Below are 26,025 nucleotides of genomic sequence, written 5' to 3' on the forward strand. Positions count from 1 at the left end.
ATGAAATATTAACTGACAACTTTCTCCTCTTTGAGCCTTTGTGGAAAGACTGAAGAGTTGGTGTAGGTAGAGATAGATGTTGGAGCACACCTCCACCTTCTCAGGCAGGCGTGCAGCAGATGATTGTTGTGCCACAAACCTCAAAGACTCAAACCATCGGTGCTGCCGCTGTCACCAAATCAGCCGAGACTCAAGTGTCAGAGCTGCTCCTCAGCAGGCACTGAAGAGGGTGTCTGTACCCTCACAGTGAACCCTCACCCTGCTGTGCTTCCAGCGCCCTCTGCTGGCCACACCCTGTCCCCCCCCCAAACCCAACCAGCTGTCAGTGCTGCTGAACTTTTCCTCTCCAGGCCTTGAAAAGTTTGGAATAACCTGCTCCGAACTGACATGCACATGACCTTGTGTGCGTGTGTGTCTCCTGCTGTTTTAGTGGTGAAGTAATATGTTAGCTGCATGTCAGGAGGGTAAAGACTCACTCAGTCATTCTTCAGTGGAGAAGCAGGAGGCCTCTTGTCTTTAATTTACAGCACACACACACACACACACACACACACACACACACACACACACACACACACACACACACACACACACACACACACACACACACACACACACACACACACACACACACACACACACACACACACACACACACTCACTCACTCTCCTCCCCCTCCAGCCTTCAACAAAAAGGAGATTGGCGGTCGACTCCTTTGTGGTGCGCACACAAACACGAGCTCACACATCAAAGCTCTCTGACTACACACTTGCAGAGTGACGTCATTGTCGGTCTGTTCTTGTTGTTTGTCAGAACAGAAAACGTTTCAGTGTCGGGTCCGAGTTCTGCTCGCTTTAAAGGAAAAGCTGGTCCGGCTTGGACCAGGAAACATCATCACTTTGAAAACAAACGAGGAAAACGTCGTTCTCAGATGGTTTAAAAGTTTACATGTTATATCAGCTGTTTTAGTGCGGGCCCTTTAGGACCTGCACCATGGCATCTTTGTGTGTGACTGTAGCAAAAAAACAAAAAAAAAAGTGGGCGGGGAAAAGGTGGGTGTTCAACTTGATTGGGGAAACTTAAAATGTTGCCATCATAACCAGCTACAGTAACCCCATCACCTCCTGCCTTTTTCTTTTTTCAGTCTTTTTGCTTTTGAATTTATTAAAATGAAGAAAAAAACATTTCTTCAGTGGGCTGCTGTCTAGGGTCAAAGGTCATGTCATCTGGACAAAGTAGATGTTCTGCTCTTTGAATTTTTTAAGCGATGATATTTGAGTTTCAGATTGTTTTTCATGTTATAGTAAAACACCTCTGTGAGCGCTCGGGTGTCGCAGCGTCTGTAAATGTTGATTTGAAGCGTCGAGCGAGCAGCAGCCTCCGAGAGCGTTTCCATCACAACCAGCTGGACACATAAAGTTCTTGCTGGGCTTTAGCTCTGGTTCTGATGTTATTTTGAACAGGGTGCCACTGAGAGTGTTTTCTATTGTCCTTAACCAACCAATGAGCACGCACTACAGCGTGAATGCTTATTGTTTTTTTTTTGTTTTTAGTCGTCTTATTTAATTTCTGACAGATTTTTGATGCTGTCGGACTTTCTCCTGAGCGCCCCCTGCTGTACTTGAGCTAAACTGCAGTCATTTTCTATACAGCGGGATTAACAGGAAGTGGAATGGCGCCTTTCCATCGGCTCTCCACGTGACTCTCCCCTCTCTCTCTGCAGGCTTATGGCTGGGCGCTGCAGGGTATGCGTCACCTAGCTGGGATCAGTATGGAGGACTGTACACTGCCAGACAAATGCCAAGCTGTGATTGGCTGCCTGGAGGACTACCAGCGTCTGCACCCACCAATCCCAGACGCCTGTTTTCAGGAAATGAAGGTGGCTGCGGGTGAACTGCGGGGCGAGCGAGGCCTTCGTCAGTGGAGCTTCGCCTGGTCCAAGTGTCAAGAGACCAAGAAGATGTTTGACAGGAAGATGGAGGCAGCGCTCAAGACGCGTGACTCCGCCCACAGGCGCCGCTCTGACTCTGCCACCAGCAGGAGCTCCATCTCCTCCAGGAAGTCTCTGTCAGGACTCTGGGGGGGCCGTGACACCTCCTCATCCTCCTCCCGCCTGTCAGAGGAGAAAACAAAGGCCTCCTCACCCCCTTGTGATGCGTCCTCGGTTCTTTCCATTACCTCCACCCCTGCTGCCTCCCCTCCCACCCCGCAGCACACGCCGCTCCTCCGGCGACTTTTTCGCAGCTCCTCCTCAGACGAGTCCTCAGACCGCGTGGATATCACTTCCAGCAGTCCCAGACTCCACCGCCTGGATTCTTCTCCCTGCTTCACTCCATCATCGTCTTCCTTCTCCATCTCCTCTTCCTCCTCTTCCTTCTCCTGCAGACGACAGCAGCTCAGGAAGACTCAGAGTTTCGACTGCCCCGCCACTCCGGAGACGTCGCGCTACAGCCCGTCTGCTCGCGCCCTCAGCGAGCCAGCGCGCAGAGGAAACACGGGTGTGTTCATTCGTGGTCTGGAGGTCAGCAGCACTGAGGCAGCAGACCGCACGCTCTGCCCCAGGACGCCTTCTCACAGCTGGGCAGGACAGGGGCCACATAGCCCCGGGACACCCAGCACACCCACGGGAGAACCCCGACCCAGGGGCAGGTGGGTAATCCTGGTTTCTCAGACTGAATTTGTAGACTGACATCTGCTGACATCTGTGTGTGTGTGTGTGTGTGTGTGTGTGTGTGTGTGTGTGCAGCAAGCTGCGTCACGTTGTGGAGGAGATGGTGAACACGGAGCGCGAGTACGTCCGCTCACTGCGTTACATCATACATCACTACTTCCCCGAGATGGACCGAGCAGACCTCCCGCAGGATCTCAGGGGGAAACGCACCGTCGTCTTCGGCAACCTGGAGAAACTCCTCGACTTCCACAGCCAGTTTTTCCTGAAGGAGCTGGAGGCCTGCTCGAAGCATCCGCTCAGAGTGCCGCACTGCTTCCTCAGACACGTAGGGGACACACACACACTCACTCTCTCACACACACACACACACACACACACACACTCTTCATATGTACTCTGTGTGAATGTGTTTGTGTTGAACAGCAGGAGCAGTTCGGTCTGTACGCTCTTTACAGCAAGAACAAACCCAAGTCTGACGCTCTTCTGGCGAATCACGGACACTCCTTCTTCAGAGTGAGAACTACAACCACCACCTCTGACCTTTGACCTTCATGTGACCTCATATTTGTACTTGCACTAACCCCTGCCCCCCTCGCTCCTGCAGAGGAAGCAGCTGGAGCTGGGCGATAAGATGGACCTGTCCTCCTACCTGCTGAAGCCCGTTCAGAGGATGAGCAAATACGCGCTGCTCCTCACCGACCTCATGAAGGAGGTGGGCGTGGCACAAGAGGCGGAGCTTACTGCACTGCAGTCTGCCACCAATATGGTCAAGTTCCAGCTTCGCCATGGAAACGACCTGTTGGCCATGGACGCCATTCGAGACTGTGACGTAAGTGTAGCCTGATCTGAGCTCAGGTGAAACTCGTGTTCTAGACTCAGCAGAAATATTGACCTGAGGTGAAAGTCCACATCACACAGATTATGGTCTCCTAAAAATTTCTGGATCCAAAATCCTGAAAAACTTTATTAGTAGTCCAACTAAAAACCAATCACACGACCGCCTTGATGGACATGATTACCAGAGTAAGATGGGAGGTTTGTGTTTGTTGTGGGTTTCATGATAAAGGCGGAGCTCAAGGTGAGACGTTTAAATTGGACCGTGTCGTTAAAAACTCCCTCTTTGTGTTTTCTGCTCTTTTAAGTTAAACAGTGTAACAGTATCAGAAACTATTTTCCATATATGCTGTGAAGCCAGTTCAGAGGCTTCCTCCAGCTGACTGCAGCTCCCCGTGAGGCTGGTGGTAGCCTCCAAAAAGCCTGACCAGCCATTCCTTTGTGTTCAGATTACCAGACTAAGGGCTGTGTCCCATGAGCCTCAGCAGAGCCGCTTTTATGGTCTTTTACTTTCTTATAATCCTGTTTTAGCGTCATCATTCGTGCCCAAGTCTAAAACGTCTTAAATTAAGTTTCGATGGACCTTAAATGTTTTCACTGCACTGCAGCATAATGCTGCTGTTTGCCCGGATTAAACACTGAAGTTTAGGCTGTGATGAGATCATCTCGCACATAAATAATACACAAATATCACAGGGACATATTTAGTAGGGGTGCAACAATACTCGTATCGATATCGAACCGTTCGATACAGTGCTTTCAGTTCGGTACACATATGTATCGAACAATACAAAATTTTTAATTTATTTGATCAACTTTTCTTTGGACGGTGCTGTCTGTGTTGAGCGCTCAGTGGATCTGCGTTCGACTACTCCGCCTAGGCTGCACTGTCGAGCGCCGATCCACTGAGCGCAGGTCAAGCTAGGGAGACAGAAGCTAAGCTCTCGTTGCAACATGGCAAATTGAACCTCCCCCACCCTCATTCAGATCTGGCGTTTGGAACTATTTTGGTTTTCATGTGACGTGTGACCCTGAAGGTAAGCTTGTCATGGACTAAAGTAAAACAGTATGTCGGATGTGCCAGCAATGTTCAATTACATTGGTGGGAACTAGTGTGTTAGCGCAGTTAGCTCGTTAACGTGTTGGCCGTCCAGCCCCACGCACGGGGCGATCCGCGGTAGCTCGTTAACGGAGATTTGCCGTGTTGTGGCGTTAACGTCATTTCAGATTAACGCTGACAGCACTAGTGGGAACACAACGAATATGACTGCACATTTACTCCGACATCATCCTAGTGCAAAGACAAGTGGAAGCAGACAAAAACAACAAGCACGCATACAAACTTTACCCGAGTCATTTAGACAGCCGTTAGCACATGATTCTCCTTATGGGGACCTGATATGTTTAATATGCTGCTGAGAGTATAGCCCAGAAGAAGCGTATAGTATAGCTTTTATTTTGGAAAGAGCCATTTCTCTGTAATAAACTCTCTTTTCCAGAGATGAGTGATTTCTCGATCAGATAGATTTATTTTTTATTACTTTGTTGTTTCAGCAACATTAAATTTAAAAACTGTACTTTTGAGTTAAAATATATATTTATCATTTTAATAAATGACAAATTAAAAAGGCATGAACATTTTTTTGTATCGAAAAAATATCGAACCGTGACACCAAAGTATCGAACCGAACCGTGAATTTTGTGTATCGTTGCACCCCTAATATTTAGATCTGCCGGGCTTACAGCGCACTAATGCAGATGTAAATGGAAAGTGTCCAAATGGGAGGGCGCAGGTGAATCTGTACCTCATCATCTTGTGGAAAAGGTGATGTTACTAAACTGGAAGCACAGCTTACCTGTGATTACCCAATCAGCTCACATCTTTCTTCTTCTTCTGCCTGCAGGTGAACCTGAAGGAGCAGGGTCAGCTGATCCGGCAGGACGAGTTCACCGTCTGGAGCGGGAGGAGGAAATGTCAGCGTCGCATCTTCCTGTTCGAGGAGCTCGTCCTCTTCAGTAAACCTAAGAAGATGGAGGGAGGGCTGGACGTCTTCATCTACAAACACTCCTTCAAGGTAAGCTCTCCAAGAGCAGGCGAGCCCACGCCAACCGTGCGGCGAGGAACTTTCTGAGCAGAAAACGTGTGCCTGTGCTGCAGACGGCGGACGTTGGTCTGACAGAGTCGACGGGGGACAGCGGGCTGAGGTTTGAGATCTGGTTCAGGAGGAGGACATCCAAGAATCAGACCTTCATCCTTCAGGCGACAACGACGGACGCAAAACACGCCTGGACAAACGACATCGCCCGAATCCTGTGGACCCAGGCCACGAGGAACAAAGGTGCGGATGGCGGCGCGTTCAGGAGAGCGGAGAGCGTCGGTGTTGGCGATCAACTCACCCGTTTGTCTTTCTGCCAGCAGAGATGCGTTTGAAGGAGATGGTGTCGATGGGCGTGGGCAACAAACCGTTCCTGGACATCCAGCCGAGCGACGCGGCCATCAGCGACCGAGCCGTTCACTACATGATGAAGAGCAGAGGTGCCGCTCAGACTTTACTTTTACTAGAATTCACCAATCAGCTCGTTAGTTACTGATGATCAAAAAGTAAAACGGTGATTGGGTCCTTCAGGTGCCAGAACGCGGGCGTCCATCGCCGTCTCCGTCTTCGACCATTCGAATCCTTTTAAAAGGGGAACGGTGACCTCTGACCCTGCAGCATTAGGCCCGTCTTCATCCAGCCTGCTGGGACCGCTCAATCTGCACATGTACAGGTGAGACTTACCTGTCCTGCTGTCAAAGGTCAAAGGTTCTTGTGCTGGTTTTTATAACATCCTCCTCTCCCTCCTGCAGTCAGGGCATCCCCCCTCCTCCCACCGCTCAGAGCTCCTTCAGCGCTTCGTGCATCGAGGAAGACGAGCAGGAGCACGAGACCAGCAGCCAGCCCTCCATGAGTACGTCAGCACACACCTGAACTCATGAGTCTCAGATTAGGTTTGAGTAATCTGTGCTCTTCGTCCCAAACCTCCAGCCTCTTCACTTTAGTTTCTTTTTTCTGTCTTCAGCCACTGAGAGTTCAGGTTCGTCGTCTCGCTGCCTCTCCGGCTCTACTGGCTCCGACAGCGGCTGCGTGTCCTCCCACCTCCAGGAAGCGCTGCCCGAGGAGCCCTCGCCCTCTTCCCCCAGCAAACAGCACCTCAACAGCCCGTACATTTCAGCTGTGAGTGCAGGCAGCGCCATGAAGGAGGCGGAGTTAGAGCATTTTTAAATATGTTTGTCATCTCTCCGAGCGGCTCGGTGATTCTCTGGGAATTTCTCTGAGTTTCTAAATGTTTGGTTGATCGTGTTCTCCGTCTGTCCTCAGAAAGCAGCTGCAGTCATCAGCCCGGCAACCATCGTGTGATCAGCTCGCCTGAATGTTCCTGTAAGTCTGCAGGTCCTCACAGAGGGATGTGTTTGGGGGAAAACTGGAAATGGGCAAACCCTGACAGCTTTTTGGGTTATTGCAGAAAATAAGCGGGAAAGCAAAGTATGAGAATAAAAATCAAAAAGGGAAACAACCTGAGCAAACTGTTAATGATAACTTTAACCGTGCGAGTCTTTCTAAAGACAGGCAGACATAAAGGCTGACACATGAAGCAAAAGCTATAACAATGAGTTCGCAACAGATCAGAGCTCAGGATGGTCGCCTTTAAGTAATCTGCATTAATCTGTAAGCCCCGCCTCAAGAAAACACTGATCACCAGGTAAAAATATAAACGAGTACAACACGATTTCAGCGGCTGCTGGAGGTCACAGACTGGTCTGTTTGGTCTGATGACCCCAGTCTCATATCTCTGAGGTGATGCGCGAGACCTCCATACATGCCTTAAATCCGTCTGTGTGTGCGCGCAGGTTCGTCTGCTTCCTGCTGTAGTTCTGCGTTTCCTCCCGTTTGACCCGGACGTCGGACAGCTGCTTTCATTTGTGTTGTAAATAAGGACAGTTTGAGTTCGTCTCCTCGCCGCCGCGTCCGTTTGTCATGCTGACCCAGGGTCAGTCTGCGGGCGGGCCGGCGTGCTGCGAGGATGGCAGGTTTGTGTCTGTACATGTGTGTAAATAAACCCTCAGCTGAGCGTCTGCTGTCACTTTTTACTTGAATAATAAACTGAGTTTGTTCACATGCTTCCTGTTCTGTGTTCTCTCTGAGATCAGCTGACACGTCTCTTGTTAGTTTTTCACATCATTACTGTTACGTTGACTTTTGTTTTTCTAGTGAACTTTAAAATCATACAGCACCTCTCTTCTGATTGTACTGTCACATGCAGAGTTACACCTATAGGATCTCATTTACCACCTGTAAAAGTAAATTACTGTACCTGTACCAGGTAGTGTAAAAACTAATTTTAAATAAAGTTTCATCATCACACAACCCAACATCTCCTGCACACGTTGAGGTCAGGCGAGTGTTTCAAACAGCCTCAGCCCGGATCACCTCAGTGAACCCGAGGCATCCTCTCCTCACTTCAGCAGCTGAGCGATTAAAGATGAAAAACAAACCTGATGGTAGAAAAAGTTGTTTATTGTTCATCAGCTGAAGCAGCGACGACGCTCCAAACATCTCAGAGCAAACGGAAGACACTGATGGGGTCAGAGGTCACCGAAACCTACTGAATCAGTCTTGTGAATTTCACATTAAGAGCCTCTGGTCTGCAGCCCTTTTCTTTGATTCAGACTAAAAAAAGAAAACATCCAGCTCCTCCTCAGAGCCTTCATCTGTTTCACCCTCATCAGTAACTTTCAATCCCAGCCGACACCAAAGTCCCAAATATAAAACTTTATTAAAACCATCCGTCTTTCCATGTGCTGATGTGACAAGGCTTTTAATCTGAAAGTCACATTTAAAATAAACTCCAGTTTCCTACTAAAAGTATGACCTCTGACAAACACATCGATGTGTCTGACGACCTGTGTGACCAATCAGAGCACAGTAACACAAACTCCTGATAAAAGGAAAAAGTGGTTTTTGCATAGCGAATTACAAAGTGCTGAAAAGTACAAAAACACGTTGAGCACGCCTCCTTCAGCTCTTCATTAATCTTTAAGACGTTAGGACTGGACATAAAGATGGATGACAGGAAGTGAGGAAACGTGGTACACAGGTTCCAAGTACATTCTTACTGTTTTTTGATTGGGTGCTTTAAGCTGATGTCTGTGGCCATGATTGGCAGCTTCTCTGATTGAGGTCACAGTTATTCCGCATTAAACCAGAATGGCGGATACTCTGAGGAGGAGGCGGCATGTCATCCATCTTTATTTACAGTCTGTGGCTGTGACAGGAAGCCGAGCGGAGTACAATAAAAGCACTGCTGCTGTAAACAAACGTGCTGTAACACTGATTTCTGCACACGGGCTTCGTGTGCAGCTGCTGAGCGTCTGTTCCTGCTGAACTCGGGATCAAGCCAGAATTCAGTTTTAGGAATTTTCCAGAAGCTAAATCACTGAAAGTATTTTTCCTCCAAAGGAACTCGCAGAACAGATGCTGCAGGCTTTGAGCTGAGCAGGAAGTGCTCAGGGGGGGGTAAGCCAAGTTTGCTGATACCACCTTGCATCTCACCAGGCTCCAGTAAAAACGAGTACAGACATATTTCAGACAAAAATGGGATATTTAATCACTTAAACCGGCGGCTGTCTTTCCTGAGCCTGGTTCTGCCGGAGGGTACTTCCTGTTAAAAAGATGTTTTTCCTTCCCACTGTCACTACGTGCACATGGGCGCTGTCTGTTATTGTAGGATCTTTATGAAGTACTTGAATATATAAAAAACACACTGCTTCTGATATACTTCACGATATTTGTAAAACTAGAAACCCATCTAAAGCGAGACAAAAACGACCAACGGCGACGCGCCTCACTCGTTTTTGGCGGGCTCAGGACAGACGTCACAAAATCTTTCCGTTTTCACTCTGCCTTCACGGAAACAGTCAGGAGGGATTATATGAATTTGAGGACTTTCCAAAAACTGAAAGTAGCTTCACTTTATATCGCGTGTTTCCATCTCGCTTCCCGCCGTTGTTTGGGGTGTTTTGGGATTGTCGTGACGGTCAAAGTTATCGCAGAATATCGACTGCAAACGTTTCAGAGCTCGAGTTCCTTCAGCTTTTCAGAGTAAACTACAGGAAACTAAAAGTTTGAGTTTACGTTTCCACGCCGTGCTCATCGAATTTAATCAATCATTGTTCAGATTTTAACTTCTGACCGAAGTTAAAAAAATTTTTTTAGCAGGAACATCTTTTACGATGACAAATATATAGTTTCAGCCAATGAACCGATCGGGAGTCAGAAAGAGGAAATCGAACACCAGCAGCTGCACATGAAAATAAAACACTTCAAAATAAAAGCGCAGGTTGTACAGTTCCTTTGAAAACGTACAAAATAAAAGCACCACGTGTGCCATTAAACGACTAAATACAAAAACACAGAAAAGCATCAAAAGTAAAAACAGAAGCTTCTTCGCGTCTTTGAACAGAGAAGAAAAAGCTGCTTCGCAGGGACTTTCTCTGCTTTCATACATATTTATCACAGAGACGTTTTAAAGGAACAGAATTAACTAAAGACGCATTAAAAAAAAGATAAAATATAAAACTATTAGTTCTGTTTAGTTAAAATAAACTCTGAAAGGAAATGAAGGCTGGAGGTCACATGAAGGTTAAGACATTTTAGTGAACACAAAATTTAAAACTCGATAATATTTTTATGATTTCCACTCGTCTGTTCGAAGCCCGCCGATCTTACCGGGCTTTTACTTCCTATGTTTGAGTTGGAAATTCAAGATTGAAATGAAAATGATTTTATACATTTTTATATATATTTATATATATTTATTTTAATTTTTTCAGCTGATTTCCTGCAAAGTTTCCTAAAATACAAAGCTGCACATTTCAGGACGTTTTCAAAGAAGGTCCTGCACAGTTTGCCTCTGATAACCAACATCAGGTAAGTTCCTGTAGTTCAGCTTATTTTTAGGCGGCGTGCAGGAGATTAGCTGAAGCGATCTGACAGAGGCCTGAACCACGAAGCAGGATCTGGGCTTAGAGACCTCAGGTTTAACACAGGTTTTGGGGTTTGTGACGGCGGTGCGCGGGGCTGTAAACCTGTGCACAGAGATTCAGAAAACCTGGTTTGGCTTCACAACCACCGTGTTCCCACTTTTCACGATTAGATCATGATGAGACATACGAGGTGCGATCGGAAAGTTCAGTTACGGTGTTTATTAAAAAAATAATAATTAAAAAATGGAAAGCATTGATTCTGATTTGAATTTGGTCGAAGACTCTTTGGGAATGAGTTGCTGCCCCATCGGAGAAGTGTGTTCATGAGTGAGGGAGGCAGGAAGCGAGAGCCTGACGGATGGATTTGAAGATGCAGACAGAACAGAGACCCGAGCGAGATCCAGCCGTCATCGCGGGTGATTGTGGAGCTGCTGACGTCCACGCTGCAGTAGGTGGATACCCGCCTGACTGAACTCTTTAATCGCACCTCGTATCCTTGGTTACCTGCTTCGTAGTCCAGGCCGCTGGTCTGTGATTGGTCAGTTGCTGTAAGAGTCGGACTGAAGCCTCTGCAAGAGTCTGCTACATGTCTGATCCTTAAATGCTTCATCCTCAACGCGTAAAATCAGAGGAGAGGGCGGAGCCACAGCTCCACCCACTTTGGTACAAACAGTCATCGGCCTTGTCCTTCATCGCCATCATCATCATCATCATCGTCGCCTCCGTGTTCTCGCTGCAACAAACACTGAGATGCTGCGTTGGCTCAGCCTCCGACTGCTGAGCTGACAGCAGACAACAAGAAAACAGAAGAAGAAGAAGAAAAGGAGGAGGAGTCACAGCAGGCTTCTAAACTGTCCACAGGTTGTTCCTCAGCTCCTGCTGCAGGAGGAGGAGGTCTGAGCTGAGGCTCCGCCTACAGCAGCGAACACCTGAACAGGCTCTTCTTGGAGCGGGGCTCCGTGATCTTGACGGGCCCACCTCCACCTGACGGGTTGTTGTCGTTCTGCAGGAAGAAAGGAGGTCAAAGGTCACATCAGCTATAAGAACACAGCGGGGCTGATTATGGCGATTAACAGCATCTCCTGCTCACGGTGACCAACTCCGTCTTTAATTTTAGCGGCACGTTCATCCCCGGATGTTCAGCTGATCAAGTCATTTACATATCTGGAGCCAGCTGCTCGAGTCGGAGCGCCAACTCACCATTTTCCTGTTGAGCCTGGCCATGATGTCTCGGGCGAGCGTGTAGAAGCCCTGTGAAGGGAAACGGGACAGAAATGAGTCGCCTCGTGTGCGCGGGACTGACGGAGGAGACGGCGGATCGGGATCAGGACTCACCTCCTCCACGTTGATACTGGACTTGGCGCTTGTTTCCAGGAACTTGATCCCGTAGTCGATGGCGAGCTGGAAAACCAAAGAGAAAGGGATTACACCGCGGTAGAAGAAAAGGTTGAAGTGACATTTAAAGCATAAGTTCAGACGCGTTTTATCTCATTGAGGCTGAAATCAGTGTGCAGCGTTTCTAACTGTCAGCAAACGAATCCCTGAAGCAAAGCAAAGAGTAAAAATCTTGTCTGCTCCTAAATGCACAATAATAAGATGACATCATCTCCTGGACGTTTCCTGTTTGATCGAATGAGTCCTGCTCTCTGCAGGGATCGGCTCAGACCTTCTCTCCTCTCTCCTTGGACACTTGTCTCTTGTCGTTCATGTCGCACTTGTTTCCCAGAACCATTTTCTCCACGTCCGCAGAGGCGTGCTGAAAACACACACACACACACAAACACACACACATGGATTAATCCACCATGTTTTTAACGCTAAAATATAATTATTGTTGTTATCCTTCAATTTTCAAATGTACTGCTTTACAAGAAAAAAAAATTATTTATAAATTAAAGTTATTTAGTTGCATCCTTGAACAAAAAAAAAAAAAATGTGTGATCTCAAAAATGTGAATTCTTGTTTTTCTGAGAAGAATTCACTGGATAGAAAACAGATCACATCGTCCCCCCAGAAGAGCTGCAGGAGGCGACCGGGGAGACGGAGGTCTTGGCATCTCTGCCACAAAGACCCCGATAAATGATGGAAATTGAACACATGTCAGGTTTGCACATTTTTACCACATACACTCAAAGCAAACTGATGGATTTAGAGCATTTCTGTGTGCTGTGTTTGTGAGGAGGGCCTACACCACAGCCTCTCAAACAGGAGATAACTGCAGCTGTTCATCACTGATCTCAATATCTGAGTACTGATTACAGCTGGAATTGATCTGTAATGTGGAAGTGAACGCACACGGTCGCAGAGTAACGGTACTGACACCGATCTTATCTTCTGCTCGCTGAATGTCACACATCATCAGGAACGAGCGCTCAGCAGGTCTGATGTCCAGAAATGAGTCATGAGGATGTCACATCTTCCAACCATCTTAAAGGATGGCGTACTTACTAAACTAAAATTAAAAAATATGCAGGAAGTGTTTTGAGTTTTAATCTTCATCAATTCACTGACATTTTCCAGCCTGAGGAGTCGTTGCTGCACCTGTTTGAGTTATTGAGTTAAATACACTGCAAACAAACCACAGCTGATGCTGACACTAACAAAAACCCACTCAGCCTTTCAGATCAGTCAACTGAGTTCTGCTTTAGTCACCCAAGAGTGATTAAAAACCGTTTAATTTAGACCGTTTGATGTGTGTGTGATTCTGTTACCACACTGATACCACAGTTTTCCCTACCTGTGGAAAGCTGTCAGCCCACTGTTTACCTCAGCTGTCAATGCTGGGTGAGAAACATCCACAGCCTGAAGGTGCTTATGCTAATTGTCACTAACACCTACAACTTTCTCCTCCACCTTTGGCACGAGTTTACTCTCTAGCTTCATAAAACTCCATTAGTCAGAAGGGAGACGTCCTTCATATCCACTGTATTAAAAAAACTTCTCAAAACTCATCAGGGTGTTGGAAGTCGTAATTACACCCTAACCTTTATGCAGTGCCTTGAAAAAGTATTCATACTCTTTGACTTTTCACACATTTCTCATCTTACATCCACAAACGCGGTGAGATTTTCTAGGATAAACCAACACAAAGCAGCACATAATTGTGAAGTGGTACAAAAATAACATGGTTTTCAAAATTTTAAGCAAATAAAATGGGGTGTGCATCTAGAGACTGAAATTTTCCCCCAATCTTTGTTGCAAAAACAGCTCAAGCTCAGCCAGATCTGATGGAGAGCGTCTGTCACCTCGTTATGTAACAGATCACATGACTCTGTGATGACGTCATACAAGCATTTCTTTGAAGACCTCTTCAAATCCAACTCTGAACAACGTGAGCTCTGAAAATCACAAAAGTCACGTGACATCAAAGGGGCGTGGCCTACCTCCTCGATATTGCGAATCCAGTTCTTGATGTTGTCGAAGGACTTCTCGTTGGTGATGTCGTACACCAGCATGATGCCCTAATGAACACAAGACAGGAAATGACATCAGCACAGGAAGTGCAAGCAGATTCCTGAGGTCAGGACCAGCTTGTTTTAACAAGGCCCTGCATGATGTGAACCAGCTCAGGCCTCCTGGTTGTGGCTGGTCTCAACCAATCACTTGGCACTGAAGCAAATCAGGTGTACAGGTGTGCAGGTGTGCTCCCACATGATCAGAGTTTAAATCCAACTAAAGCAGATAATTGAGTCGTGGTCTCAGTCATCATGTTATTTCTTTTCTAATGGTTTTAAACTTTAGGTTTTAATTTGGACTAATGCTGATCTTCACAAGTTTTTCCATTTTATTTCTATTGGTGTCATGTTTTTATTGTTTTACTCATCTATTGTTGGTTTCTATTTCTTTATGGATTAGCTTGAATGTGTCTTTTCTGTTACATTTATCACTGCCTTTTGTTTGTTTGTGCTTCAGCTGGAATAAAATTGGCTGTATAAATAAAGGTTTGCTTGCTTGTTTCACTGGTGACTGACACGTTACCTGTGCATCAGCAGAGGGGTAACAGGAAGGGGGTGTGTCTTACCATGGCTCCTCTATAATAGGCCGTTGTGATGGTCCTGAACCTCTCCTGACCTGCTGTGTCCCTGCAGGAAGAAGCCACTGTTAAACACCCGCACTGAGGAGGCTCATTAAAAATATACACACAACAAAACAGCCTCGAGTGTGAAACACCTGATTTCAGGTTTATCTCCTCTCAAAGCTCACACACGGAAGCTGGAGCAGAGAGCGGCACTCACCAGATCTGCAGTTTGATTTTCTTTCCATCCAACTCGATCGTTCGGATTTTGAAGTCGATTCCTGAAAGAGAAACAACGTCAGCTTCAAGCTCCGGACTAGGGCTGCCACGATTAGTCGACTATTAAAATCGTAGACGACTGATTTAATAGTCGACGCGTCGTTTGAAGCTTTGTAAGGTCACAAAAGACGCAGGAATAAGTAGTAGGATTTAAGAGTGTAATAACGGACTGAAACAGAAGATGGCAGCACTGCATGTACAAGGATGCCAGCTGCCTTTAAACCCCGAAGAAGAAGAAGTAGCGCAGCCCAGCTCAGTTTCCAACAATGGCGGCAGCTAGTTAGTTTTAATATTACTCTTATTATTCTTTCTGGGTCACAAAATAAACGTTTAACATATTTTCAGGCGAGAATGTAGCTGTGTAAACCTCAAATATCTGCTCAGTTTATCAAGACACCACATATTTTCAAAAGCGCTCCGACGTTTTCGGAGACGTCTGTTACCCACTAGCTCAATAGCTAGCCGGGGGCTAGGCTAACTAGAGCCGTGAGAACACCGGACTCCGGCAAATCGTTTTCAAACCCACCGCCGTCTTTCGCTACTCAGGTTAAACATATATAAGTCACTTAGATAACTTCAAAATGTTATTGTTTGGCTTTTTTCAGTATTTTTTTTGTTCCTGAGTAAATCTGTTTGGCTGAGATTAAAGTTATAGTTTTTACACAGCTGAATAAACATCAAGCAGACAGCTGATTATCAGAAGTGTGAGATGCTGCGAATATACTCTGGTGTCCTGTTATATTTTAGATAGCAAGGAGTTTATTAAACTTCACCGAAACAATCTGTAAATTTCATTAAAATTTAATAAACTATCATCTTGTCTTTATTTTTAGTTAGCACAGACCTTAAACACTTAAAGCTGTAAGCTAATGATAGTTATATAAGAGCAGATGCTGCTGGTGCAATAAGCTGTAGTTTTACGTCCAATGGATGATGATCTGATTAGTCGACTAATCGCAAAAATAATCGGTGACTAGTCGACTATCAAAATAATCATTTGTGGCAGCCCTACTCTGGACACAAACATATTTACAGCTCCAGAGACACCAAAGCATCATAGCAACGATCACGAGCAGACGCAGAGAGCGCTCAGGCTCACTCCGTCTTATTCTCTGCCCAACGACAGACTCAGAAAAGCAGGACTGATGGAATAATGAACAGTTAAGATAAAAGCGGCTGTCCGTGAGTGCAGGAGTTTTATGCTTTTAAAAACTGCGGTCTGATGCAGAGGAAGCCCTGCTAGCAGGGCCATGTGGTTAAAACAAACGCTGAGGTGTGTTTGTTTCTCTTCTGTCAGCTGACTGGGTTTGTGCCTGCCTGGTCAAAGGGGAAGTCGAAGATATTTTTAAAAACACTTCTTCCTGCCTGAGCAGAAGAAATGCTTCCAAGAAGCCCTGACAGCTCGGGCTCCTCCTGCTCACAGCTGTTTGGGCTGCTGGTTCAAATCCCTGGGCTACAGCTCTAACCAAACCCCTCCCTCCTCACGCCACTTTACCATCAGCTGCAACTGATTTCATTCACTCATTCATTGATCTTACAACTAATGACACAAGAAGTGAATGACTGATGAAACCATCCTGGCTCTTATGGACCCGTTCTATGGTTAAGCGTCTCATGTTTGAAGGATGTGCTGATTTAAGCAGAGAGCAGGTGATATTTTTATTATTTTATTTTTATTTCCCCACTCTTAAATTACTAACTTTGTAACTTTGACTGATAGGATTGAGCCCTGCTGGAAGTTAACTTTCATCACATTCACATTCTCAATTAATGACTTCATTGTCTCAAAAGACAACCAAAGATCAAAACAGCCAAATAGCAACAAAAAAAACCCCAATAAAATACAAAGAAATCCAGCAAAGAGTGGCACAAAGCCACCAGCAGGAGGCACACGACCAAGAGAGCAGCACAGACCCGCCAAAATAAAGCTCCCACCCTCCCCCCAAAAACAGAAAAATGAAACGCTACTCTGTTTCCTTTTAGAGAAGAAGAACACGGGCAGGTTTCAACACTTTGTAAAGACGTTTATTCTCTGCACTGGTCACAACGGGCCTGATTAGAAGAGTGTTACATTCTTTTATCGTAGCACACTAGAAGAGTCTGTTATTAGGTTGTAACTCATCAGTTCTTCCTGTTGTGGTTTTGGTGTATGCTGTGTTTTGTTTCGTTGCCATGCGTCGTAAAGGCAACACATCGGCACATTAACTGTTTATAAAGGCGGGGATGTTAGCGCTGGAGCTGTGGCTGTGCTTACAACATGATCAACCATCAAAGCGATGCCTCCGTGTGCCGTCTTTCTCAATCTCTCCTCTTATGAATCCACTGATGTAGGAAGTAGAGAACTGAATTTAATGTGAGCAAAGGCAGAAAATGAGTCAGCTGATTTCCTCTTTGCTTCTCTTCTTCGGCTCAGACTAAACCTCTCCTCTTCCCTCCATTCTTCAGCAGCTCTTTCTATTCTCTCACCAGGAAGTGAAACAGTTTCTGCTGCCTGTTACGGAAACATGCAGCGGACGAGGTCACTGACCTCCGCCATCTCCACCCACGACATAATGCTGCAGCTAACAGCCTCGTCTGCTGCTGATAAATCGGCCGTTCTGCTTTAAGAAGCAAAACAGTAATGTCACAGTCCCCCGGGCATCAGCTGATCATTGTCAGACTTTAGAGTGGGCTCGTGTTAGCCCACTCCATGCCGTTAACTCCCGTGTTGCCTTGGTGGTGTGTTTTGAGTCATTGTCATGCTGGAAGACCCACCAACAACCCATCCTCAGTGTTGTGGCTGAGGGAAGGAGAGGAGAGGGAAAGATCGTACTCAGCATTTCTCTTCCTCCAACACGGCGGATGCAGCCGATTCCAAAGAGCGACCCGACCACAGCACTTTGTCCAAACCCTTCTCTGAATCATTATCGTTCTCTGACAAACATCCATTTCACTCCATTATGGCAGAGAGTGTTATCAATGGTGCTCTTGGTGTCTGTGGTCCAAACTGCTTTCAGAGCATTAACAAGCTGCTCCTGTAGTTTTGGGCTGATCCACCACTTTTCTCATAATCATCCTGATCCAATGAGGCAAGATCTCGCATAGAGCTCCTGAGGACAACTGACGGTCATTTTATATTTCTACCATTTACGAATAATTGCACCAACAGCTGTTATCTTCTCTCCGAGCGCATTACAGCCTTGTTTAGATCTACAATCCTGTACCTGACGTCCTTTGACAGCTCTCGCCCGCGGTGGTGTAGTTTATATCCATAACGAGATCAGGAGTGTCTGTGATTGAGTGACTGATTGATTGGTTGTAGGAGGCAGAGTTCTGGCTGGTGTGTAGGGGATCAACTACTTATTTCACTCAATGACATGCAAATCAATTTATATTTTTCAAGTCTGTCCATTAAAATGAAACTACCAGAAGAATTACAGACTGTTTATTTCTTTGGAAGTAAGAATTAACGTGTATAAAATAATGAAGAACTGTCAAATAAAAAAGGAAACTGCAAAAAGACAAAACTGTCTAAGAGTGAAACAAAACCAGAAAAAAAATTGTCAAGAAGATGCAAAATTGCCAAAGTTACAAAAGACACAAAATGATCAAAGCAAAGGACAAAAACTCCAGAAATGAGACAAATGTGAAAAACAACCCCAAACTAGGGCTGGGCTATATCATACCGTTCAGGGTAATACCGGTGTAATTTTGGGCAACGATAAGAAAATGAAATATCGCGGTAGAATATGGGTAAAACGCGCATGCGCAGTGCCTTTGTTTACATACGCACATGGCGGCGACGCAGAATAAGAAGGGTGAAAGCGGATCGTTGAATGAAACGGATGAACCAGAACTGGTTTGTAAAAATGCTGCAGCTTCAGTGGTGGAACTGGTTTAGCTTTCGTCCATCAGATACACAGCAAAGCACTATTTTTGGTAGCGCATGCTAGCGGGCCGTCGTTATTACCGTGTTGTTTGGCACACTTAAAATCAATCCTTTGATTTTCTGAAAAAAAATCAACAGTGCCACTTATAATCCCGTGTGCCTTATGTATGAACTCTGGTTGTGTTTACTGACCTCGAAACGATTTTATGTACACGGCGCTCGAAAATCTGTCAAATGTTTCAGTACGACTTTGCTAAGCTATGAAGCCGCACCGCTTGATGGATTGTTGGAGCATTACGGCTATCGTAGGCGGAGCCTCGCGGAGTGATACGTACTGTGCTTCAACATAATATTACCGTATTGTGTGTGTATAACCTCTTTTTAAGTTTTGTGGATATTATACATGGTTATGCTGAGGATATGTCGGCCAGTTTCCACTGGAAATGCCTTTTGGTTAAACTGTCAGCAAGGATTTACATTTGCACTGTTACATGTTTATATTTTATATTTTTATTTTTATATGAATGTTGCTATTCTGTATATATCATACTTATTATTGTTTGAGTACTTCGGTTGTTTTATTGTACTTTTTATATTTTATATTTATATTTATTATTGTATTTTGCACCAAGGGAGTGGCACTCCAATTTCGTTGTACCTTGTACAATGACAATAAAGGCTATTCATTCATTCATATAACTTTAATGCACATAAAAAACAGCTGCTTGTTTAAGTGAAAATACATTGATGGGGTTTTTTGCACTAATAAAGTTGTGGAGTTGTAAAGTATTTTGTCTCGTGTCAATTATATCGTCAGTTATATCGTTATCGCAAATTTTCAAATGTATATCGTGATAAATATTTTTGGTCATATCGCCCTGCTCCACCCCAAACAGCCAAAAACCTGATGGAAAAAAACCCAACAGAAATAAAATGGCTGACAATACAAAAACCAAAAAAAAAAAAAAGAGACAAACACTGAAATATACAAACTCGCCAAAGAGCAGAAGACGGCCAGCAAAAACATTCAGACAAATATATTTTACAGACATGCTTAAATTTAATCGAAAAGCTCTGTGTGCTGCTTTAGAAACACACGAAACTCTCAACTAGTCCAAAATAGCTCCTTAGCCTTTGTAACATATAATTAAGAAAAGTGAAAGACCTTTGACCCCGTAGTTTTTCAAACAGCCAGGCCTTCCGCGCTGAAACTTGCATTTAACGTTCTGCAAAGTGGAGCTTTAGCTTAAGCGAACGTACAGTTCTGTTGTGACTCTTTTCAGTTCAGCTGCTTTCTGAAGCTTCAGTTTCTCGTCTGTGACTTTAAAACTTTTCTGTCTGCTGACTAAAACATGTAGGCTGCCATCACAGCTTCAGCCTTCCTGCTGTTAGCCAGCTTGCTCCGTTTGGTCGCATCCCTGTGCCAGTCGCACCTACAGCCGGGTTTAAGAAACCTAAAGTGACTCAAACTTGTGAATGTCTGAATTTGGGCCACATGCCTTCGATTCTGACAGAGAGGTTAAAAATGACCTTTTAAAACAATGAGAAGCAAAGTTTCTGCCTCAAACACAATAACTACAGAACAAACAGAGCGTTTTTGTCAATTAACTAATCAACCTGACAATCAGCTCATTGTTTGAGCTTCATAGGAGTCGGCACAGGTTTTAGGCAGGTAACGCTGCGACCGCTCACTCACTGAAATAAAAACAGGAAGATGAATACCACACGAACACACACACACACACACACACACACACATCACTCTGACTCACGTTCATTTCCTGCTCCTACTCTAAGCATCTGCGCTCACATTTACATCATGGTGGTTTTATTTTGTGTCCTCCGTAGGAAAGTAAGTCCTCACTGTGAGAACGTCTTATGTCCACACAACACGAAGAATGCACACGCACAAACACACACAGCCTGCATCAGAGCTGAGGAAACCAGTAACTCAGTGTCCGTGTTTAAATACTCAGCACAAAGCAGCACTTAAACACAACATCACAGCATTTTATAACATTTAATACCTTCTTCCTGCCTTCCTGTGCGTATGATGAAAAACGTATGTATGCACACGACAATCCTCCACAGCAATACTTCTAAATATCACCATAACCCCCCCATTGTGCTTCTGCTTGTACCTGTTTTTACTGCTCCTACTTCATATTTACATCACAGACGAGCACACTGGCTGTACCAGACTCCATCACTATAATAACAGTTTTCATTTCTTCTTCTTTGTTATTTTGGCAGTTCTGATCATCAATCACTCTGAGCACTTTTTATTGTTCAGTCTTGAGATGCATTAATAAAAAAACTTTGTGTTTAACCAGTTTAAAGCGTGGTCACATGACGTTTCCAGCCAATTAGAATTCACCTCCATGCAGCCAGCCAGGCAGTAACTATATATTGATCCAAGACTGTAACTGGCAATCCCACAAAGAGTAGCTGCTGTATGCAGCAGCAGGTGACCTTTGATCTCTGAGCTCTATGCAACTTCCTCAAAAGTGGCCCTCACAGAGCCAGATACTACACTCACACATGCTCAGAGGTCAGCTGACTCTCACGAGACCTCTGACAGAGCGGCCACAGAGCGTCCTCTGTCCAAACGCCGCAGCAGAGGATTGTGGGAGCTCATGTAACATTCATGCAGCTCCGGCAGATGAACTGGGAACAACCCAGCAGAGAGTGGAGTGCTGTGAGAGGAAGACGACACCTTCAGGTGCCACTGTAAAAACCAGGGTTGTCGCTGTGTGGAAAGCCTGAAATTTACAGACTCAGTAAACCCCTCAGTTCCAGCAGCAGTCAGATCATCACATTACAAATCAAATAAATAAATCAGGGCGACACCGAGATAATGAGCCCAAAGTGAGACGGCAGAGAGCTCAGCAGCTCACGCTCAGCTGTGAGGAGAGTCCGCCCACCGATCAGCTGTTCAGATAATAGCTAACCAATCGAATGCCCGCACTATGAAGCAACCTGAGATCAGCAATCAGGCTAAAGATGTTATCAACTCGATGAATCAGCCAAGACTTCAACAATCTAACAAATAATTCTGACCAATCAGAAACATGGACAGGTCTACTGGCAGCAGAGCGGCTGATGACAAAACTGTAATGAAACACATAAAGAGCGTGAGAGATAAACTGCTTTATGAATCTGAGAAGCTGGCCTGCAGCGCAAATATCTTTCAGTGCTCAGTGTGACAGGAAACAGGCTGTATAAATAAAGTTTATTTAAAGCCTTGAAGGAAAGCGGTGTTAAAATGTGACTGACGTTAAACTGTCAGGAAGCAAAAAAATAAAAGAACAAAAATAAAACCGGAATTCAAACCAGGGGGCCCAATCTGAGCTTTTGACGACCCAGCTCTGGCCCCCCAGCCATGTATTTGACACCCTGATAAATGCGGTAATCAGATTCGGCTGTAATTGTATCTCATTTTGCTGATTCAGCAAATACTTTGACATAATGTAAAAATACTTTAATTGTAGAGATCCGGAGCTGCGCATCCACTCAGTCAGCTATGAAGCAAATTACCTGCCGTTTAATGTTTATTACTTCAAGTTAAAGACGAACAGGTGAAGTCAGGTCCGTGCAGATCCACCAGGACAAAGTAAAAATGTGACATCATCACCCACTAATGAACCATCTCCAACACACTTAAACCCGATGTCACCTCGCCAAATCCTGTGTCATATTTCTGGCCTCAGGAACTTCCTGCTTCTGCCGTGACACATTTTTGCTGCTCTCTTTGTGTGTTCGCTGAAAATCTTTGAGGTTTTGAGGGATGTGAAGTCGTCACATAGACTTTTTCTGGCAGTTTAATAACCGAACAAGTTAAGGAAATAATCAGTAATAAATAAGAGTAGCAATAACCTAACTCTTTAGCCAGTTTGATGATCTCAATCTTTTCTTTTTTCCAAAATAAAAGCTTCTATCAGTTCAGTCTCCCACACACACACACACACACGAGCGCGCACACACGTTCTTAAGCCTCTGTATAACCACTCACTTATATTTGATTTTACTCTGAATCCTCAGACCTCGTGGGGAGAGCCCGAAGAACCACCAAAAATGTCCTCACTGTGACACCAAAGACACAAACACACCCCCTACTACTACTCGCAGACAGATAGAAGAAGACAGCTCCCACTTCCTGTTTCCACCAGGAAGACAGCAGAGCGACACACTCCGCTGACGCACCGGAAACACACACACACACAGTCTTGCTTCTCTATCTCTGTGAGGACCTTTAGGATTCAGGGTCCCGGTCAGGGACCACCGAGGGTCCACACAAAGACAGAAGGACTAAACTGCATCCTGCTCAATGTGAGACGTCACCAGGGCCTCATATGACCTTTGACCTGCCTCATGTAAGAACATCTTCCTCCAGATAAACGTCAGCACAGCTGCTTCCTGATGCAGCAGCTTACTGCAATTTATCGATGAACTTTTTGATGTTAATTAGCTTCACTAAAGATCAGGAAATGAGTAAAGCTGCAGCTGATCTGTTTCCATCCACCTGCTTTTCACGATCATCTCCAAATTTAAAAAAGGAGCTTTTTTACTGCCATTCTATGAAGAAGAAATCTAAAAGTAATATAAATAAATCAAACACAACAACAGGGAATTACAAGTTAGTAATCTTTCTCATAAAAGTTCCATTAAAAAAATCGACAAAACTAATAAATTAACAGACGTTTCCGTCGTGTTTTCATCCACATCGCTGTCGTTTCCGACTCTCTGCTGTGAGATTAACTACAGGAAGGTTTATATCTGAGCAACACAGCTGGACACATCCTCACTGTTAGACCACAAAAAGGGGAGCCTACATTTCCCATGATGCAACTCAGTGCCATCTTTCTAATGTTTCAAACTGCACGCTCTTCTCTGTGAAGCAGCCTTTCTGCCAGTGGCATCAAGTTTCAAACCGAAGCCGAGATATCTGAGAGCATCGCATGGATCTGCTTTGTCCAGCTGTTATTTTATCCAGCTGTTCATCACAGGATGTAGAGCCCAAAGGCACATATTCTACTTCTATTATTTTTTGGAGACAGAAAAATAGTTCCTGAGGCCAGAAATATGACACAGGATTTGGCGAGGTGACATCGGGTTTAAGTGTGTCTATTCTATTTTTTTATTTTTTATTTTAATTATTAAAATAATGACAATAATTACAAAAACCGTAAATAAATCAGGACTATTTTGTACATTTTTGACTCTTTTTATGATTGTACATTCAGATGTAGATCATCAGCTCTAAAAAGTAGAGCCCAATGCAGTGGTATCTGCACATAGTGTGTACAAAAAGAAAACTAAAAGTACAATTCTTAGGATAACTACACTCTGTAAAAATATTTTGAATCGTTTATTCTTTTACTCTCTGATTTTGGCATTACTCAAAAAACAGAAAAAATAGTACTGTTAGACTTCATCTAAAAATGTTGTCTGTTTAAAAATGAAGATTTATGAAAGCAAAATTTTGTCTAATTAATAATCAGATTCATGAAGTATGAGCTGTGATTTTTGTCAGTGAAACAAAACAGTTTTTCCCCTCAAAGTAAAGTTAGGGTTTATTGAAAGAAATCAAAAACTTTGTATAAGTGGACAAAAGACGTACTTCTCTGGGCTCATCACAAAAAAACATATTTTCATCAGCTTCAGTTTGGTTTCGTAGGCGATGATTACTTTTTACAATATGTTAAAAACTACAGTAGATGAAAAATAGGTCCAACTAGAGTTACTATAATTTTGTAGTTTAATATTTTCAAATTTTATTTACTTTATTTCTCCACTTGGTTTGGTCTCAGTCAGTTTACTAGTTTCGTTTTGTTTGGTAAAATGTTCTCTCTATTTGTGTTATTATTATTATTTTTCCTTTAAAATTGTTCAATAATCATACAAAATGATTCACCAAAGCAAACTGAGGCGGACTCTATTAGAAGTTTGTCCACATCTAAAAAACCCCCCAAACAAACAAAAAAATTCTAGTGGATCTTCTTAAATTCCTTTGATTTAGAACACGTTTCGTATTCATAACAGCTGAGCTTTTTTCTTTTCTAAAGTTAAATAAAGTTGTTTTAAACCACACTGATTGGGAGTTTGTTAGACACGTGTTTCCAACTCTAACTTATCAGCGCTGATATTATTGATTACAGTATTGCTTATGATACTGATGATAATAAGTAGTAGTAACTGGATGGGAAAAACCGTGGGAATGCTCCATTAAGTGATAATCGATCACTAATTAGTTAACAGATACATCACTTCACAACTACTGTATGTTTCTGAGGGGTCAGAGGTCACATGCTCCACACCACCCCACCCGAACGCTTTCACTTTTCCGGTCAGTTAGCTTGTGGCCTGGAGCTAGCCCTCCGTTCAGCCGGTGCACCGGGAAGAGGGTGATGAGGAGAAAACTCACCGATGGTGGAGATGAAGGTGGTGTTGAAGGCGTCCTCGCTGAACCGGAACAGCAGGCAGGTCTTGCCGACGCCGCTGTCCCCGATGAGCAGCAGCTTGAACAGGTAGTCGTACGTCTTCGCCATTTTCCCGCCGTCGGTCCGTCCGTGTGTCCCGGTGAGTTCACGCGGAACCTGCGGCCTGCTCCCTTTCTGCTGGGCGGACTGGCTTCACTGGGAGCGCTGGTTTCGTGCTGGTTCCACTCTGAGAGCAGCGACAAGCAGCAGGAAGCGCTCCAGCTGCAAGCTAGCCGGAATCTACCCCGCCCACATCCGGTCCCTTTTTTTCACAATAAGGCCAGCCTCTCCCAGCGTGCTCCGTTATTGATGATCGTTAGTAATTATAACATTTCACACGTATAAAAGTCTGGAACAGAAACAACATCATAGGTAATTATTATTATTATTATTATTATTATTAGTAGTAGTAGTAGTAGTTTGCAAATAGGCGTGTGCATGGGTTTATGATAGTAAAATAGAGTAATGGTTATTTATTTCTTTATTCTAAATGTCATGAATTAATATAATAAGTATTTTTGCTATTTTAATTTTTTTCGTTTGTATTCCTCTGTCTCTTTAAACAATTTGTATGTGCTTTACAACAAAGTAATAAAAATGTTTTTAAGTGTTGACTGTGACATAATTAAATGAGTATAATAATAAAGCAAATCTGCAGTGTGCATTGTACTAACACAAAAACATTTACGATGCGTGTATCAGCTCCATGTGAAAGACTACCCTTGAAATTCAGTGAATATAAAAGTTTATTTTGATCTCTATATTTATGGATTTCTAAAAACAAATTATATTTATGAAAAATATAAAAATATTATATGTGTAAATTGTTTCTTTTTCAGTTTTCATCATATAAA

General features: G+C 44.2%; 2 protein-coding genes across 4 annotated transcripts in view; one reads left to right on the top strand and one right to left on the bottom strand.

Moving 5' to 3' along the window:
• The window catches only part of plekhg4 (pleckstrin homology and RhoGEF domain containing G4), a 78,844-nt gene extending 71,179 nt beyond the window's left edge, over positions 1-7,665 (top strand). For 2 of the 3 annotated variants that reach the window (XM_087840763.1, XM_087840803.1), the window contains exons 13-23: positions 1,725-2,650; positions 2,748-2,997; positions 3,096-3,185; positions 3,277-3,501; positions 5,411-5,581; positions 5,665-5,845; positions 5,926-6,042; positions 6,134-6,275; positions 6,355-6,455; positions 6,567-6,721; positions 6,866-7,665. In XM_087840763.1, coding sequence (XP_087696889.1) covers positions 1,725-2,650; positions 2,748-2,997; positions 3,096-3,185; positions 3,277-3,501; positions 5,411-5,581; positions 5,665-5,845; positions 5,926-6,042; positions 6,134-6,275; positions 6,355-6,455; positions 6,567-6,721; positions 6,866-6,904 — 2,397 coding nt within the window. In that variant the 3' untranslated portion in view covers positions 6,905-7,665. The remainder of the gene's footprint in view (positions 1-1,724; positions 2,651-2,747; positions 2,998-3,095; positions 3,186-3,276; positions 3,502-5,410; positions 5,582-5,664; positions 5,846-5,925; positions 6,043-6,133; positions 6,276-6,354; positions 6,456-6,566; positions 6,722-6,865) is intronic. The other variant, XM_087840782.1, reaches the window with a different exon arrangement.
• A 379-nt stretch (positions 7,666-8,044) lies between these two features.
• On the bottom strand, positions 8,045-25,405 carry LOC102775933 (ras-related protein Rab-8B). The gene is made up of 8 exons (XM_087840831.1): positions 25,117-25,405; positions 14,766-14,826; positions 14,552-14,612; positions 13,914-13,991; positions 12,197-12,286; positions 11,866-11,931; positions 11,731-11,781; positions 8,045-11,533 (listed from the first exon to the last, which is right to left on the bottom strand). Exons 1-8 carry the CDS (start codon positions 25,238-25,240, stop codon positions 11,444-11,446), a joined length of 621 nt encoding a protein of 206 aa, XP_087696957.1. The 5' UTR covers positions 25,241-25,405; the 3' UTR covers positions 8,045-11,443.
• Positions 25,406-26,025: the final 620 nt, after the last annotated feature.

This window comes from Neolamprologus brichardi, chromosome 1 (assembly GCF_056152115.1).
Source record: "Neolamprologus brichardi isolate AB-2024 chromosome 1, ASM5615211v1, whole genome shotgun sequence".
Taxonomy (NCBI): Eukaryota; Metazoa; Chordata; class Actinopteri; order Cichliformes; family Cichlidae; genus Neolamprologus; species Neolamprologus brichardi.